This window comes from Aotus nancymaae, unplaced genomic scaffold (assembly GCF_030222135.1).
Source record: "Aotus nancymaae isolate 86718 unplaced genomic scaffold, 86718_ANA_hifiasm-v0.15.2.pri h1tg000011l, whole genome shotgun sequence".
NCBI lineage: Eukaryota > Metazoa > Chordata > Mammalia > Primates > Aotidae > Aotus > Aotus nancymaae.
The window spans coordinates 50,851,092-50,870,819 of record NW_026988422.1 but is presented as its reverse complement, the minus strand read 5'-3'; the positions used below and the strand labels follow the sequence as shown (position 1 = coordinate 50,870,819).

Sequence of the window (19,728 nt, the reverse complement as noted above, 5' to 3'; positions counted from 1 at the left end):
TCTATTAAAAATGTCATTGGGATTTTGATAGGAATTGCACTGAATTTGTAGATTCCTTTGGGTAGTATGAATATTTTAACAATATTGTGTCTTTCAATGCATGAATCCAGGTATCTTTCCATTTACTGTGTCTTTAACTTTATTCAGCAATGATTTGTGGTTTTCACTGCACAAGTCTTTCATTTTCTTAAGTTTATTCCTAAGTATTTTATCTTTTCTGATGCTATTGTAAATGGGATTGTTTTCTTAATTTCTTTTTCAGATTGTTAATCATTCACTGTTAGTGTATAAAAATGCGACTATTTTTATTGTTTTGTACCCTGCAATTTTACTGGCTTCTTGTATTAGCTTTAACAAACACAAAATTAGTTTGTCTTTTTCTTCTTTCTTTCTTTTTCTCCCCTTCTCTCTCTCTCTCTCTCTCTCTCTCTCTCTCTCTCTCTGTGTGTATGTATATGAGTGGAATCTATGGGTTTTCTACATAAGATCATGTCATCTGGAAACAGAAATAATTTTACTTCTTTCTTTCCATTTGGAATGCATTTTTTTTCTTTGTATTGCCTAACTGCTTTGGTTAGAACTTCTGGTATTCAGTATTATATTGAAGAGAAGTGGCAAAAATGAGCATCTTTGCTTTGTTCTTGATCTTAAAGAAAAAGCTTCTAGTTTTCGCCATTTAGTATAATGTTAGTTATGAGCTTTTCATAAATGATCTTTATTATATTGAGGCAATTTCCTTCTGTTGCTAGTTTGCTGATTGTTATATCATGAAAGGTTGCTGAATTTTCTAAAATGCATTTTCTGCATCATTTGAGATGATGTGATTTTCATTCCATGTTCTGTTAATGTGGTATATTACATTTATTTATTTTCATACATTGAATGATCCTTGCATTCCAGGGACAAATCCCACATGGCTGAAGTGTATAATCCAATTTGGTTTGCTAGTATTTTGTTGAGGATTTTTGCACAATTTTTTTTATCAGTTATCTTTTTATAGTAGTATTTTTTTCTGGGTTTGGTATCAGGGGTTGCCTAATAAAATTATTTTAGAAGCATTCCTTCTTCAAGTTTTTGAAAGATTTTGAGAAGAACTGGTACTAATCCTTCTTTAAATGTTTGGTATAATTTTCTAGTGAAGCCACCTGATCATGGGCATTTTTTTATTGGGAGGTTTTTGATTACTGATTCAGTATCCTTAATGGTTATAGATATGTTTAGATTTTCTATTTCTTAATAATTCAATCACCAAGACTGTGACTGTACACCAAGGTTGTGTTTCTAGGAATTCATCCACTTCTTCTAGGTTATTCAATTTACTGGCATATAATTGTAAATAGTAGTCTCTTATAATCTGTATTTCTGAAGCATCAGTTGCAATGACTCCTCTTTTATTTTTGATTTTAGTTATTTTGTCTTTTTTTTTTTCTGTCTAGCTAAGGGTTTGTCAATTTTGTTGATATTTTAGAAAACCCAACTCTTAGATTCATTGTTTTTTTTCCTAGCATTTTTATTCTCTATTTTGTTTATTTCTGCTCTGATTTTTATTATTTCCTTCTTTCTGCTAACTTTGAATTTAGTTTATTCTTTTTCTGGTTCCTTGAGGTAAAAGGTTAGGTTGTTGCTTTAAGGTCTTTCCTCCTCATTAAAGTACATGTTACTAATGTAAACTTCTGTCTTCATACTGCTTTTGCTGCAATTCATAAGCTTTGGTATGTTGTGTTTTTGTCTCAAGATATTTCTAATTTCTCTCACGATTTTTTCTTTGATCTACTGGTTGTTCAAGAGTGTCTCATTTAATTTTCAGATATCTGTGTATTTTCCAGTTTTCCTACTACTACTGTTGTCGAGTTTCAGTCCACTAAGATTGTAAAAGATATCTGATAGGTTTCAAACTTCTTAACTTTGTTACGACTTTTTAGTCTAACATGTGGTCTATTCTACAGAACGTTCCATGTATGCTAGGAAATAATGTGTATTTTACTGCTGTTGGGTGGAATATTCTTTTAGATCTAATTGGTCAAAAGTGTTTAAGTTCTCTGTTTCCTTATTAATCTTTTTGGTTGTTCTATCCGTTATCCAAAGTTAAGTTCTCTGTTTCCTTATTAATCTTTTTGGTTGTTGTATCCGTTATCCAAAGTAGAATATTAAAATCTCCTACTGTAATTGTGTTATTGTCTATTCTCCCTTCAATCCTGTCAATGTTTACTTCTTATATTTGGGTGCTCTAATGTTAGCTGCATTTTTATTTATAATTGTTATATATTCCTGTTCTTTTTATCAATATAATATTCTTCTTTGTCTCCTGTGACAGCTTTTAACCTAAAGTCTGTATTTTGTATGGCCACCCCTGCTCTCTTTTGGTTATAATTTGCATGAAGTAATATCTTTTTCTGTCCTTTCATTTTTAGCCTATATATGTCTTTACATCTAATGTGAGTCTCTTGTAGACAGAATGTAATTGCATCCTGTTTCTTTAATCCATTCACTCACTCTGTCTTACAGGGGAGTTTAATCCAATTACATTTAAAGGCCTTATTATTGGTACATGTTGTTTTCTGTCTGTCCTGTAGCTATTTAGTTCCTCTCTTTCTCTCTTGCTGTCTTCCTTTGTGTTATTGATATGCTTTGATTACTTTCTCATTTTCTTTTCTGTATTTTCTTTGTAATTACCATGAGACTTACATAAAACATAGTTAGATCAATCATACATAAAAGTCTACTCTTTTATTTCCCATTCCCACTGTGTTTTAGATGTCACGAATTACATATTTAGATATCATTTATCCATTAACAGTCATTTGTAGTTATACCTTAGGTTTTTGTCTATTAAATTCCATCCAGAATTACATGTGCTTTACATGCTACTATTATAGTACAACAGTATTCTGAATTTTGTGTGTGTGTGTGTGTGTGTGTGTATATATATATATTTTTCCCCCCCTTTACCAGTGAGCTTTGTATTTTTCATAAACTTTCACATTGTTGTCTAGGGTCCTTTCATTTCAACTTGCAGGACTCTCCTTAGAATTTCTTGCAAGCTAGGTCTAGTTGTGATGAACAACTCCCTTAGATTTTATTTGCTTGGGAAATTCTTTATTTTTTTCATTTTTGACAGGACAGTTTTGCTGGATGCAGTATTCCTGGCAGATTTTGTTCTTTCAGCACTTTGAATATACCATACTGCTCCCTTCTGACCTACAAAGTTTATCCAAAGACATGCTTATGGGAACTTCACTGTACATGATGAGTCACTTTTCTCTTGCTCCTTTCAAATTTTCTCTTTGCCCTTGATTTTTGACAGTTTGATTAAAACATGTCTTAGTGTGGGCCTCTTTGGATTCATCTTAGTTACACCCTTTGAACTTCAAGTGTCTGGATATACATTTCTTTCCTCAAACATGGAAAGTTTTTGACCATTATTCCTTCAAATAAGTTCTATGTCCCTTTTCTCCTGGACCTCTCATAATGTATACACTGGTCAACATAATGGCATTCTATAAATCTCTTTGGCATTCTTTCTTTTTCTTTTCTTTTTTGAGGCAGGGTCTCAATCTGTTGCCCAGGATAGAGTGCAGTGATGCAATCTTGGCTTACTGAAACTTCCACCTGGTGGGTTCAAGCAATTTTTTTGCCTCAGCCTTCTGAATAGCTGGGATTATAGGTGTGTGCCATCAGGCCTGGCTAATTTTTGTATTTTTAGTAGCTATGTTGGCCAGGCTGGTCTCTAACCCCTGGACTCGAGTGATCTGCCCTCCTTGGCCTCCCAAAGTGCTAGGATTACAGGTGTGAACCACCACTCCTGAACTCTTTGGCTTTCTTTACTTTTTCTGTTCTGTTTTTTCCTTTTTGCTCCTCTAACAATAATTTCAAATGTCCTGGCTTCAATTTTGCTGGTTCTATCTTCTGACTGATCAAGTCTGTGGTTGAACACCTCTAGTGAATTTTTCAATTCTGTTTTTGTATCCTTTGGCTCTAGAATCTCTCTTTGGTTCTTTTTTAGTAGTTTTTAACTTTTTGTTGATATCTTCATTTTGTCCATTCATTGGTTTCCTGATTTTGTTTAGTTGACCATTTGTGTTCTCTTTTAGATCAGTGATCTTTTTAAAGGTAATTATCTTGAATTATTTGCCAGGCAATCATAGATCTCTGTTTCTTTCAGGTTGGTTTCTAGAAAATTACTTTGTCTTTTGATTGGGCCATGTATCCTGATTTCTTGGTGTGCCTTGTGATTTTTGATGAGTTTTAGTGATTTGAGAAGCAGCCACGTCTCCAGGTCTTTACAGACTCACCTTGTATAGGGGACACTCTGACCAATCAACCTGGCTAGAGATTCTGAGGGAGCCTCTGAAACCTTTTGGAAAGAGGGCAGATTGGGACTTCTCTGGGCATGTGTATGTAATTTCCCAATTTGAGAGGTTTGTAGATATCTTTATCAGGAGCTTGAAATCTCTTGCTCTCAATGGTGTTTGTCCATTGCATTGTAGGCTCTGTGGTGCTGCTGTAGCAAGCCATCACTGTTCCCTATTCTCAGTGGCCCCCAGACATCCAAAGTATGCCAGCTCTCTGTTACCACGCTAGTGAGGCAAGAGAGAAACCATTCCCTTGGCAGCCCTCCAAAAAGTCAGAACATCTAATGCATGTTCCACTCTTCCCTCTTCCTCCTGAGGGAAAAGCCAAGAGTTGAGCACTTTCTCCAGATTGCACTGAGAGGTGCTGGTGCCTATCTGTGGCACTGTAGGCCCTGTGGTATCACAGTAAGCTGCCTCCACTCTCCCTTGCTTTCAGCAGCCCTCAGGCATTCAAACTGCAGTACTTCTGTCCATGCAGTGAGACAGAAAGCGATTATGTGGGCAGCCCTCTGAAAAGCTAGAATGTTGGATATATGTTCCACTCTTTCCCCACAGAAAGAAACCATGAGTTGGGCATTTTCTCCTTATCATGCTAAGCTATGCTGACTTGGCAGAGGGATTATCACAGGTAAAGTAAAACAGTTGCTATCCACTTCAATGTGGCTATTCCTGGCTTTGTGCCAGCTTGGGGGTAATGCAACTACCTGTTTTCTGGAGTTCTCATGAAGCTATTATGACCATATATTGCTGTTAAGTTGGTGTCTCTGTGAGGATATGAGGGTTAGGGCTTCCTATCTATTAACTTAATGTTTCTTAGCTATACCAACTACAATATTGACAATGAGGAAGGTAAAAAGACTGACTCAAAGTAATGAATGATGTAACTTTTCATATAAAATAAAAAGTTTAGGTAATCGAGAAAAATAAGAAAAATGAGACAAAATTTAAATTGAATAGCAAATACTACTTAAGGAATTTAGGTTTCACAAATAAAAAGATAATACTTGAGAGCCAGGCATGATGGCTGCTCAGGAGATTGAGGCAGGAGGATTGCTTGAGCCCAGGAGTTGAAATCCAGTCTGGGTAACATAGTAAGACCCAATCTCTAATTTTTTTTTCTTTTAAAATTTTGAGACTCCAGTAAATAAACTACATGAGGATATAGTAAAGAAAATAGAATAGTTGTTTTATTTCGATTAGATGAAATGTCAAGACAGATCGTGCTTATAAATAGTACCACAATAAATATTTATGGAAGTCAACTGCTAATCATCTTTAGTTATATAAAGAAAGATAACCTAAGTGATGGTAAGCAGCTATTGTCTGATCCAGTGAATGCCAATCAAGATGATAGGGGATTAGGTTGCAGCAAGAGATAATTAGAAATTTTTTTCTAAAAATAGGAGGCACAAGAACATACTTCTCCAAGGATTATTTCAAAATCCTCTTTCCTGGGAATAATAAAAAAGATAAAAATTCATGTTTGTTAATGGTAAGGTTCAAGAAAATTAACCGGAAGACCTATCCATCTATGATAAATTAAAGGGTATAAGTCTGAAAAGTCTGATTTATACTCCAGGAAAGAGGTAGTATTAAGTCCAGAACCTGGGTGCCAGTAGTAGTGAGAATGAATGAAGGGATAAGGGCCAAAGTGAATACATGAGATAATCTGAAGGGAAAGAGCAGTTAAAAACAAACAAACAGTATTTTCAATAAACACATTAGAGTTTTGGCTAATGTTCATTGTTTTCCTTCTCTGTTCCCATTCTGGTTTCTTATTTAGGATATTCTGCTATCTCTTGCTTGCTCTGTCTGCTCAAGGTTGTCCTCTCATTTATTTATGCAGTCGTCCAATCAACTCTTATTGACAGTCATGGTGATAGATTCTGGTAATAGTATAAGGGAACAAGATAGATGAGGTCTTGCAAGATGCTTAGGGTGGAGTAGAGGGGACAGTGGAGAAGACAGAAAAGTACTACACTGTAAATAGGCTTGCAATAAAGTAGGGAAACTACAGTATACTAGAGAAGAACTGAGGAGGGGCACTTTGCTCAGATTTGAGAGGTAGTAGAAAGCTTCCTGAAAGAAGTGTAGGATAAGTAGGAGTTATCCAGGTTTTGGAAGAGATGAGAAATCAGCATTTTGGGAAACATGAAACTATCTGCAAATTGAAATGTTCATATGGCAGGTGCACGGAATTCCAGGTAAAACTAGAGATAAGCAGAAGCCACTGGTAAGCAATTTTAAGTAGTTGGGCCTATACACAAGAACAAGGAGCCATTAAAGGGTTAAAGTTATTAAAGGAGTATGACAGGTTTATCTTTGTATTTTAGAATGATAAAAATGCTTGTAGAATGAGATATTAAAAAAAACTGAAGATTTTTGGTTTGAACAAATCAGGGGCTAGTGATGTTACTCCTTGAAATATGGGAAGAAGTGTAGATTAAGATTATAAATTTAGTTTTAGTCACGCTGAGTATGAGATACTTGTGTAATATTCAAGAAGAGATCTACAACAGACAATTGGAAAAATAAATCTGAAGTTTACGGAGAAGATATGGATTAGAGTTATAGATTTGGTTTACTTGAAAGCCTTAATAGATGGCCTTGCTCATGCATGATATAGAGATGTCTGAATAATACTGATTTAATGACTGCCCCCCACCACTAAAAAAAAAAAAAAGAGCACCAAAGAAGCTGAAGAAAATATAAACAGACAGTTTAAAAGAAACACTAGGAGATAGAAGTGCCAAGAAAGATAATTATTTCATTAAGAAGGGAGTGATTTATAAAGGTAGCCAAGCTTGCCCTGCCTTCCTTTAGGCTTTCCCTTCCTCTTATACCCTAATCATAGTCCTAAATGCACCCATTTTCTTAAAACATTGCTCTCAGAGGTGGCAGCCAAATTATCCAATAAATTTATGTAAGACTAGTGGATTTTAAAGTTTGTTACTCCAACCAGTTAACTTATGTTCTTTAAAATAGTAGATCTTTGGCCAGGCATGGTGGCTCACACTTGTAATCCCAGCACTTTGGAAGGCCGAGGTAGGTGGATCACCTGAGGTGGATCACCAGCCTGGCTAACATAGTGAAACCCCATCTCTACTAAAAATACAAAATTAGCCGGGTGTGGTGGTGCATGCCTGTAATTCCAGCTACTTGGGAGGCTAAGGCAGGAGAATTGCTTGAACTCGGGAAGTGGAGGTTGCAGTGAGCTAAGATTGCACCATTGCACTCCAGCCTGGGTGACAAGAGCAAAACTCTGTCTCAAAAAAAAAAAAAAGAAAAAGAAAAAGAAAAAAAAAGAAAAAGAAAAATGATAATACTAGAAGTACCACCAGTATACTAATAATAGTAACAATAGTAGTACTAGTAGTAATCATAACAATAGCACCTACAAAGCTGTAGAAAACAAAACAGCATGGAATTTGTATAAAGCCAGACATACAAATCAATGAAACAGAACAGGTAACCAACTAACTTTTGACAAAGGCATCAAGAAAGTGCATCCGAGAAAAGGTATCTCCCTCAGTAAATGGTGCTGGGAAAATTGGATAGCCATATGCGGAAGAATGAAATTAGATGCCTATCTTTTATTACATAAAAAATCACATCAAAATTGATTAAAGACTTACACATAAGACCCAAAAACTATAAAACTGCTAGAAGAAAACATAGAGGAAACACTTTAGGACGTTGATTTAGGCAAATATATTTTGGCTAAGACTTCAAAAGCACAAGCAACAAAAGAAAAACAGACAAATGGGACTGTATAAAATGAAAAAGCTTCCGCACCGCAAAAGAAACAATAAAGTAGAATCAACCTGCAATATGAGAGAAAATATTTTCAAACTATTCATCTGACAAGGGACTAATATCCACAACATATAAGGAATTCAAGCAATTCAACAGCAAAAACCCAAATAATTCCATTAAAAAGTAGTCATAAGAGCTGAACAGACAGCTCTCAAAAGAGGACACATGAATGGCCAACAGGTATATGAAAAAATGCCCAATATCACTAATCATCAGAGAAATACAAATCAAAACCATAATGAAATATCATCTGGCTCCAGTTAGAATGGCTACTGTAAAAAAGACAAAAAGTAACAAATACTGGTGAGGATGTGGAGAAAAGGGGTCTCTTTTACACCGTTGGTGGGAATGTAAATTAGTAAGCCATTATAAAAAACACTATGGAGTCCCTCAAAAAACTGGAAATAGAACTACCATATAATTCAGCAATTCTGCTATTGGGTATATATCCAAAGGAAAGAAAATCAGTATATCAAAGAGATGCCTGTACCCCCATGTTTACTGAAGCACTGTTCCACAAGAGCCGAGATACAGAATTAACCTGTGTCCATCAATAAATAACTGGATAAAGAAAATGTGGTATATACACACAATGGATTACTATTTAAAATAGCAGAAATTCTGTCAATTGCAGCAACACAGATGGAACTGGAAGGCATGTTAATTGAAGTAAGACAAGCACAGAATGACAGATATTGCAAGTTCTTATTATCTGTGGAAGCTAAAAAAGCTGACCTCATGGAGGCAGTGAATAGAATGATAGTTATCAGAGGCTGGGAAAGATGGGGTGGGGGATGAATAGAAGTTGGCTAAAAGGTACAAACATACAGTTACATAGAATGAATAAGTTCTAATGTTCAATAGTACAATAGGGTGACTACAGTTAACAACAATGTATTGTATATTTCAAAATAGCTAGAAGATATGATATGAAATGTTCCCAACATGAAGAAATAATAAATGCTCAAGAGGTGATGGATATCCCTAATACCCTGAATTGATCATTACAAATTCTATGCATGTATCAAAATATTACATGGACTCCATAAATAAGTACAAATATTATGTATCAATAAAAAATTCTGAACTCCATTAAAATACACTAAAAAATCTAGAAAAGTTAATCCCAGAAAAATGAACCACATGCCCTATAAAACACAGGCTGAACAAAGTACATTAAGAAAGCAATTAAGGCTGGGCTCGGTGGCTCATGCCTGTAATCCCAGCACTTTGGGAGGCCAAGGCAGATCATGAGGTCAGGAGTTCAAGACCAGCCTGGCCAACATAGTGAAACTCTGTCTCTCCTAAAAATACAAAAATTAGCCGGGCATGGTGGCGCACATCTGTAATCTCAGCTACTTGGGAGGCTGAGGCAGAAGAATCACTTGAACCTGGGAGGTGGAGGTTCCAGTGAGCCAAGATCGTGCCACTGTATTCCAGCCTAGGTGACAGAGCAAGATTCAGTGGGGGTAGCGGGGGTAGGGGAGGGGAAGAAAGCAATTAAAACGCTGTCCTCCAGTGCTAAAATGTAAGTTCACATATGGCATTTCTCATCTGTAAAATTTTTTTATTTTACTTGTTTTCTTGCATAAAGCCAGTTATTCATAAAAATAACAAAATTTTGCTTTATTAAAAAGAAACTGGTTGACAGAAGGAAATGAATTATAGGTGGAAAGATGACATAAGAATTAATAACTAGTGTCATATCATCTTGATAGCATATGTGGTAATAAAACAATTTTGGCACTGATAATCAGATATTTGTTTATAAGTACCCATGGATGAGCCAAATATCAATTTCTATTTTTACCTATTGCTTAGTTTTTTTGCATAATAATGAACTGGGTTTTGAAGGCCTTATTGAAATTAATTAGGTAACACAGCATGTTGGTTAAAAATGTGGGCTATAAAATCAAGGTCTGAAATACTGGCTTCAACCATTTACTATATCCACAAGCAACTTATTTAACTCTGGAATCTTTAATTTCCTTATCTCTTTAATGCAGAAATTAACAGAATTTTACTCACAGGATTTGTTGTTGTGTGTGAGGATTAAGTAGGATGAACCATGTAGAAAAGTATTTGAAACACAGTAACATTCAATAAAAAGTAACTTATTTTATTATCATCATTATCAAGTAAATGATGGTAATTAGTATTAGTAGTAATAGTAACAATAATATCAGCTAACATTTACTTAGTAATTATTATGTACCTAGCATTATACTATTTAATCCTTGTAACAATCTATAAGGTAGATAATTTTATTTCATATTTTAAAATTTATTTTATTCTTTACAATTTCTGCCCTTTGTGAACAAGTTATTACCACATTTTACAGATCAGGAAAGTGTGGCATACAGATACTAAGCACATCTCCAAGTTCACACAGCTAATAAGTAGAGAAATCAAGATTTTAACATAGGAAGTTTGACTCTAGAAAGGAAAAATGTCACTTCAATGAAGACAGTCTTAGAGTCAGTCACAGAAAGGAAAGTTAGGATATTTATGAGATTTTAAAGTTTGGTCCAAAGCAGATCTTTTAATGTAGGAGCTTAATTAAAATTGGATAAGGATCATAATATAATCATGTAGGATTGACGGATATAGCAAGGCAAGGGGTTGTGAGAGCCTGTTCACGTTTGGTGCCCACGGAAGAGGTTCACTTTCTAAGGACTTGGTTAAGTCATATAATACATGGCAATTTCAGAAAAGTTGGGAACTCATTGCCTGCAACAGCCAGTGAGACCCAGGTATCTTCTGAATTAGGGTCAAGATGTGGTTTCGAGGGATGTAAAAGAGGCATTATCTTAAGTTTATTACATTTTATTTTGCCTTGGCCAAGGAATTTCTTAAGGAAGTACTTTTAGAATCCGAATTTATTTTGGGATATTTTCTCAAACCAATAAAAAACTCCAGCTCATTAGTTGTTTGCAATTTTGTTTCCTTTTTTATTCTCAGGCTCCTTTTAAATAAACAATTTGTTCATATCGAAAATTCCCCAGGGTGCCTATTATAATTCTTCCATAGCAAGATTCTCACTAACAAAACAGAATGAGAACCAGGAGGGTTCTTATATGTTGATCAATGACCCAGGGCAAAGTTTATCTAAAGGACACTAGTCCTACAAGAAACCTGAAACTTGGTTTCCAGGGCCAGCTTGCAAAATACTTACTGATGCCTGTGTCTATGTTTTTCCTTAATAGAGATATAACAAATAGAGATATAACAAAATCTCTACCCCTAATAGAGATATAACAAAAAATAACAAGGATAGACAGAGACAAATAGTAGTGTTATTGGTAATAAGACAGATTTTCACCAAGGATAAATGCATTTTCAAATTTAGTTAGATTATCAAAGGAGTCCTAAAAAGGATTCCTTACTCCTAGGAGACAAAATAAAGTTAGCAATTGGAGAACTCAAAGAAAAGAAATCAGAGTTCAATCTAATGCGAGACTTATCTCACTGTAACAATTGGAGAAACTCCCAAAGCTCTAAGTAGGAGGTTCAAAGGGGCTCAGAGGAATTGTTTTTTGAGACAGGGTCTCACTCTGTCCCTCAGGCTAGAGTATAGTAGGGCAATCATGGCTCACTTCAGCCTCAACCTCCTGGACTCAAGCTATTGAATTAAGAATGTCTGTTGATCAAATTACATCAAGATAACAAAGCTGAGTTTATTCCTCCTTCCTTGGCCTCCCAAAGTGTTGAGATTAGAGGTGTGAGCCACTGCGCCTGGCCAATATAATGGTTTTGGACAAGCAATAATTGTGCTTAGCTTTGGAGCTAAGATAACAGATTTACAAAACAAAAACGGAAAAAATTTACACAAAAAAATTCCATAAATTTTTATATTTGTAATGGTCTCTATTTTTTGATGTGAAATAAAGTTCAGCCACATGAGCATTCCATGGCCAGGTGACCCAACCCCAGTAAAAACCCTGGACATTAAGGCTCAGTGAGCTTCCCTGGTTGGCAATACTCGATACATGCTGTCATACATTGTGTCTGGGAGAAATAAGCAATGTCCACATTGACTCCATTGGGAGAGGACCACTGGAAGCTTGCACCTGGTCTCTCCTGGACTCTGCCCTATGTATCTTCTTGCCTTTGCTGATGTTAATCTGTATCCTTTCACTGTAATAAACCATAACCAGGAATATAACACAAAAATAATGCTGACATTCTGCTATAAATAGAAATCATTCAATTTGCTAAAACTCCCAGTGGTATGAGTATTAGTAGACACATTTTGGTGATTCCCTTGTACTTCTCGATAAAGGTCAGGAAGAAGATGGGATTATGTCATTAAGCTATTAGGTTACAGAGAACAATAATAAAACAATTAGCATTTATGCAGCACTTTTTTCTTAGGATCCCAAGTCTTTTTATTTTTTTTTGAGATGGAGTCTCAGTCTGTCATGTAGGCTCGAGTGCAATGACGCAGGCTCGAGTGCAATGATGCAGGCTTGGGTGCAATGACACAGTCTCAGCTCACTTCAACCTCTGCCTCCCAGGTTTAAGCCATTCTCCTGCCTCAGCCTCCCAAGTAGCTGAGATTACAGGTGCCCGTCACTACTCCTTGCTAATTTTTGTATTTTTAGTAGAGACAGGATTTCACCATGTTGGTCAGGCTGGTCTCAAACTCCTGACCTTGTGATCCACCCGCTTTGGCCTCACAAAGTGCTGGGATTACAGGTGTGAGCCACCGCACCTGGCCAGGTTCCCAAATCTTTTAAGACACAATTTTCAATGTGACATCGTTTCAAGTACCCAGATAAGAAAAAACTATAGTTCCTTTTTATAAGATGGAAAAATAAATGATATACAAAGTTAAATGACTTCTAATTAACACTATCAGTGATCAAACCAATAAATAGAATTGAGGATTCTTTACTATTGGTTCAGGGTTCTATGTTCTAAAATATGCTGCCTGTGAAGTTAAGATATGTCAGGAATTCATATTAACAAAATGATGATATACCCTCTTGGAAGCCACATATTCTTTTTTTTAAAGTTAGGCTTCTCTTCAGGAATTTACATTATTATTATTGTCAGTCTGTTTTCAAATAACTTTTGGCAGTGGAACAATTAAAGAGAGTTTCAGAGTCACAGAGGAGCTTGTTCCTACCTCCTGGGAGTGTATCAAAGTTCTGGTGTCAGCTTGTAAAAACAATTAGATTAAGGAAACTATTTATTAATGTAATGATATTGGCAATATTTTTAGAAGGTAAAAGCCCTAATATTCATATTCTTCACATAAATGTTCCCCATTGCTTTTCTTTTTTTTTTTTTTACTAAAATATATTTTTAGCTTTATAAACTCTAGTTCAGCAGCCCACTGGAAATGATAAAATACTTACTAGCTCTAAGAATGTTCTCCTTGCTGCTGCACCTGGACTGGACCTGTAGAAAGAGCATAAACTCAGTAATTTAGGGTTCATAGCATGGATAGGCAGTTACGCATATTTAATGGGCAAGCTCCTAGGGTCTAGGATCAAAGGCTTTATATATTAATATTTCAAATGTCATAACATGTTAGTAAAAATGTTATACTTGTTTCATCATTTTTATTTATGCTTTAAAGAAAGAACTGACTTCCAAAAAAAAAATTGGAGGTACAATATTATAAATTATACAGAGAAAAAACAAAGGCAAATTTTTTATCCATTTGTATTTGAAATCAGTATTTGGAAACAGATTTGTTACTGCATATTTCGTTGTCAATATTGGCCCTTAATATTAAGGTATTTAGTATATCTCTTGACTAGAATAATAATAAAATTCAAGTAATAAAGTTGTAACTAAGTATTCCATTGTAGTAATTTTTAGTATGTACATAAATGGGAGGAAAATAGAGAAATCCTTATATAATATTTACATTTGATTTTGAAAATCTTTATTTATTGATTATAATTATAAATTTAATAGTTTATCATAGTTATAATATTGATTATGAAATATGATTCCATTGAAAATCAATAAAATTGAACAAATTTATTTACCAATTCTTAGGTACATGTATAATTTGTCAATTAGGAACCCTATGCTTTGACTCAAATCTTTAGATCAAAGTGAAACATTCTTTTAAATGTTACAAAACTGCTACATTCAAGGAGCATGGTACATGTCATTAACATGTTAATTTCAAAGGAAACTGTATTTAAGCTCCACACCTCTTCTTCCCATTCCACAGCAGCTTGCCCCAAATGGATATATACACAACAAATTAATTTCTATAGTTTAACACAATCTACTATCATAATGAAATAACTTATGAAAGGAATGTTGCAACTTAGGGTGAGTTATGATTGTCCTTCCCTGAAAAAAACAATTGTTAATGTTTAAAAAAAAGGACAATAAAAAAGTCACAAACATACATACAAGAAAAAAAAAAATACACACACACCAAAAAACAAAACAAAACAAAAAAAAAGAAAAAAAAATAATTCCAAATGTTAGTTATTCTCTTTTGGCCCAGATTGTTCAACTAGTTTTAAACATACTAGAAGGAAAAAGCTAATCTGAAGATAATATTCTTACATTCTTTTACTCAGGAGTCTTATTTAAGAACAATTCTGGACCAAATGGGAAAGAAATCAATGACTGCTTAAAGTAAATAATACAGGGAAGAAGACACAAGGATGAGGAAAAGAAGAGAGAGAGGTTTGAGGGTGTAAATCTAGGCAATGGAAAAGAAAGTATGGAATTACAGAAGGGGACAATATGTAAATGCAGAATGTTCTGCTATTTCTCATTAAAAATTCATACCAAGAGGGTAAGAATGACTAATGAACTTGCTGCAAAATAAATAAGCAAGTTGCTATACTATGGAATGAACATAAGTATAACTATACCACTACAGCCTTAAAGAAGAAAAGAAACACACACTAACAGACAAATTAATAGACAAGCTTAATAAAGAGAGAAACTACATTTTAAAAGTGATTCAAAGAACACAAGAGAAAGCTAGAATAGAGAGAGAAAAGTCTGGGAGAGAAAAGGAAAAGAAAGGGGGAAATGTTAAAAGACAAAAACAGAGTTCAAAGAAGTCAAATGGAAGTCAAGAAAGTCTTCAACAAGATGTAGAAACAGAAGGAGCCCAAACCCATAGCGCAAAGCAATGTTTGCGAATGGAAAGCAACTCCTTTGATCAGTAATAGTTACTCTTAAGTCGTAGCCTCTATTCCTCCAGAGTTCATCTTTAAGCCCTTCCAATCTAGAGTGGAGCTAGTGTATGGATAGAAACAAGAGATTTACAATGAACAGAGCAGTTCAGATGAGTAGTTCAAATTGTCTCATAAAATGTTCCAACAGAGTTATTTAACGTCACTTATATACATTTTATAATGTATATAATGGAAATGGTGGTGAAGAATTAGTTGGCTTTACCAAAAAAACCCAAACCAAACCAAACCAACAACAAAATACCCTCTCCCATTCCCTAGGTGACTTAAAAAATTAACAACAACGAAATCATTCATAACATGAATTGAATAAAGAAACCCAAGTATTGCTATGTGGCACCTCAGTTTAGAACTATATATTTCAAACAGCTTTGGTGGAGAAATTTCTACGAGGAAAACAATTCAATTCCCTGAATCTGAGCATTTATCAAGGTTCACAAATTGCCAACAGCGTTATAATCAATGCTTTCTCATTTATATTACATTGGCTATTTGAACCAGATTTGGGGAGAATTACTTTAATATCAACAATTATAAGAATTTCTTTAGTGATCTTGAGTATGTATGTGTCTATCTATCACTGAAGAAAACAAAAATTTAAAAACATTGCTTTTTATGCATGTAGTAAACAACCAACTTTTTCTCTTGCACCATGAAACTAGTTGTCTTTATAATATTTACTTAATTTTATACAATTTCAAGGTGAAAATTCTACCTAACTCACAATGTAATGGCATAACTTGAAATGGTAAACTTGGGAAACAACTATTGTTCTTACACATATGGACTATAAAGAAGGTAACACAGGTTTGTCTCAAGTTTTATGGCTTTTTGTTTTTTTCTTTATGTTACCCTGGCTTTACTCAATGGGGCAAAAAGGAAAGCCTGGAAAGCAAAATAAAATAGATTATGGCCTAATATTAAATTAGTCAGGGATTAGAAATAAAAGGTATGATATCTGATTACCTTTTACTTTATTACATTGGATCATATTATTTTACTTCAGTTAACATCTGATTTTACAGTACTGACAAATAATTCCCTTTTCAACCAGAATCAAAACTAAGATAACATGTAGAAACAGCATATTATATTAAAGTCAATGAAGAAAATGAAAAGCATGAAGGACTTAATGAAAACACAGGGTATTCATTTACTTATCAAGATTGTTTTGAGACATCAAGTAATTCATTTCAACATGTGTTTACATGTGTAACATAATTTTTGCTGAAGATCACATCATCCATTAGGAAATCTTAAGATGTGAAACAGAAAACAGAAGAGAGAGCACATAATAAATGTAAGGAACAAAAGTGAAAATGTCTTAAAAAAAGCTCAAAAAATTTTAACAAACAACCACAATCTTTAGATACAGTTAGAGAAATCACTTACCTTATACTTAGGTCATAACAAGAATAGCACAGTGTTTAAAGTCAGCTCTTCATTATGGGAGGTACAATTGAAAGCCATAGGTTATAATAACATGAATTGCTACATAGAAATGAAGACTTTTTCAGCCCAACATGAAAAGCTAACTCTTATGCGAGAACATTTCAACTTATGTTAAATGCAACATGAAGAACAACTGAGGGTGTAAACATCAAAACACACCCAAACACATGAATCTCACACCAGAAAGAGAGAGATGGCCCAATCTCTCAGGACACAGAAGATTTAATCTATGACCATAATTTGTGACATATAAGGGAAGGCACATTGCTTTAACAGTGAAAGATGCATGCATAATGTATAACCATCCATTTACCTCCCCACCCTCCGTCCAGCTTGTACACACACAAGCCCACTAAGATACAGGGAAAGAACGTAGTGCCAAGCTGATATGAAGAAAGCAGGACACACGAAAGCACAGCAGTGGTCATGTGATTTGAGAGGTGTTCTTCCCTTAAACCATCCCATCACCATGCTTATTTTAAAGAAGCCAGGAAAAGATTCCCTTTCAATGCTGCAGTAGCTACGAGCCCCCAGCTTGAAGCTAGTGTGTGGAATTTTGATCACCGTTCCCTGCGATGTCAGGGGCTCTCCAGTGGAAGCCAGATGTACCATAATACCAGTTAGTAGGGGTACAAATGTGTGAATAACAAGCATCTTTTCCCTTCTGCATTGCACAGAAGTGAGGGAGGAGAGAAAAAAAGAAAAGAAAACCCATGTTAAGGATAGGTTCTTAACAATATAAGAATATATAAGTATTAAAATGGAAATTACATTTGATTGCAGGTAACACAAATCAGGTTTCAAAAAATTGCCTATTTTGCTGCTCACCAGGCTAATTTGTATTCTTTTTCTCGTAAATGCTATATAGTTGGCTCATACTGAAAAAATTCTGAGCACTTGGTCAGATGGGGTCAAAGTCAAGAACAAAACAGTCATCTTCTTTGATGGACATTAAGAAAACTATCATTCCATTTTAAACATGACTTTACTGGCCACTAATCACATTTTAAATTAGAAATTAAGTTTCTGTTTATGTTTACTTATATAATCTGAGAAGTCCTCTGTTTTGGAAAGACACAACGAAAATTTTAATCTTTTCACATTGTTAAAAAAGCAAGCAACAAAAAAGCTATCTATTTAGAAACTGTTTCCTAAGTACTCTTGTCTACTAGCAATACAAGTTAATTAACAGGGACTATTCCTGTCAAACAATTCCAACTTTGCTTTCATATTATTGGTGACAGTAGTTAACTTTATCCATTTTATTCTTTTTGTGTGAGATGAACTTTGATTCACGTGTGACATCCCAATTTAGTTAAGCAGATGTGTAAACTCTTCAATGATCATGTACTCATTTTCTCTCCCTCCTTTTATTCTTAGCAGACCTTCCCTTTAATGTGGCTTTGGTATTTTAGGCTCTGGGCCCTCACATAATCTTAGTTTCCTCATAGGAAAAATAGATTGTTTGTGGCTCGAAGGAGATAATGCATGTATCAGTGATTTTAAGATATAAAAATAAAAATAAATGTCATTAGTTGTCTCGAACTCCTAACCTCAGGTGATCCACCTGCCTCAGCCTCCCAAAGTGCTGGGATTACAGGCATGAGTCATGCACCCCTGGCCTATAGATGTCAGTAGTTGTTATGATCAGTGGTGCTACTGACAGCTATAAAAATAACTCTGTGATTACATACCCTCTTCATTATAATGTATGCAAGCTCTTGTTTTTAATCCAAAGAGGGGGAAAATTCTGCGTACAGTTATATGTTTCTCAGTAGGAATAGGCCAGAACATTTTAGAAATGTCATAGCCATATGGCCACAGGCAGAGTAGGCATGCAAGCCATGTAATCTAAGTCATGGAGCAAAGTCTCAACCAGTTCCTCTAGAAAATGCTTTGTATTATTGAGCTTTTAGACCTTAAGCTGTTGCCTTTCTCTGGAATATACTGTTGCTTATTTTCTGATCCAAATACTACTGTCCTTTAAGACCAGCTTAGATTACACCAGCCATTTAAAAAAAAAAATTCCCAAGTTCCTCAATCAGAAATAATTTCTTCTTTCTCTAAACACATTTAGCAGTGTTAATTGTGATATAATTTACCTACCATAAAACTCATTCATTTTAAGTAAAAAAGTATTAAAAGTATGCTTTTAATAAAGTTATATGGTTGTGCAACTATCACTACAATCTAAGTTTAGATTTCCCCAAATTCTTAAGGCATCTTATTTGAACTTCTATTACAGGACTTATCAAAGTTTAGAATATAGAATATGAGTTCATCATTACCCATATTCCAATTACTGATATGAGTCCCCAAACAGACTGTAGGTTCTTAGAGGAAAAGGATCATGACTTTAATCTTACTATATTAAACATAGTGCTTTGTACAGAGGAAACATTTGCTAAATCTGAATGCTTATCTTGTAGTAATTATTTTCCTTTTCAATCTCAGCAGACTAAAATTTATTTTTAATAGCATTAAGTATGATCATAGCCATTCCTGTACCTGTTTTATCAGCTTACAAACAATTTTTACTTATTTGGGTCTGACAGTATTAAGAGATAATATGAGAAGTATGTGGATTATAGCTAAGAGATACCTGAGTATCCTATAGAATGACCTCAAGAATTTAGAAATTAATATTATTTAAGGTTAATCAAATAGTGACATTTGGAGTACAATAAAGGTTTTCTATACTAAGGGTATCAGGTTAGGTTAAGAAGATTCCTTATTTTCGCTGGGCGCGGTGGCTCACACCTGTAATCCCAGCACTTTGGGAGGCCGAGGCGGGTGGATCATGATGTCAAGAGATCGAGACCATCCTGGTCAACATGGTGAAACCCCGTCTCTACTAAAAATACAAAAAATTAGCTGGGCATGGTGGCGCGTGCCTGTAATCCCAGCTACTCAGGAGGCTG

The 19,728-nt window shown here is 34.7% G+C and overlaps 1 protein-coding gene across 21 annotated transcripts in view; it reads right to left on the bottom strand.

Moving 5' to 3' along the window:
• GPHN (gephyrin) overlaps positions 1-19,728 on the bottom strand; it is a 689,448-nt gene that overhangs the window by 156,976 nt on the left and 512,744 nt on the right. For 12 of the 21 annotated variants that reach the window (XM_064374972.1, XM_012438040.2, XM_064374967.1 and 9 more), the window contains one exon: positions 13,532-13,574. In XM_064374972.1, coding sequence (XP_064231042.1) covers positions 13,532-13,574 — 43 coding nt within the window. Of the gene's footprint in view, positions 1-13,531; positions 13,575-15,335; positions 15,399-19,728 lie in introns of all 21 variants that reach the window. The other 9 variants (XM_064374964.1, XM_064374968.1, XM_064374955.1 and 6 more) reach the window with 1 other exon arrangement.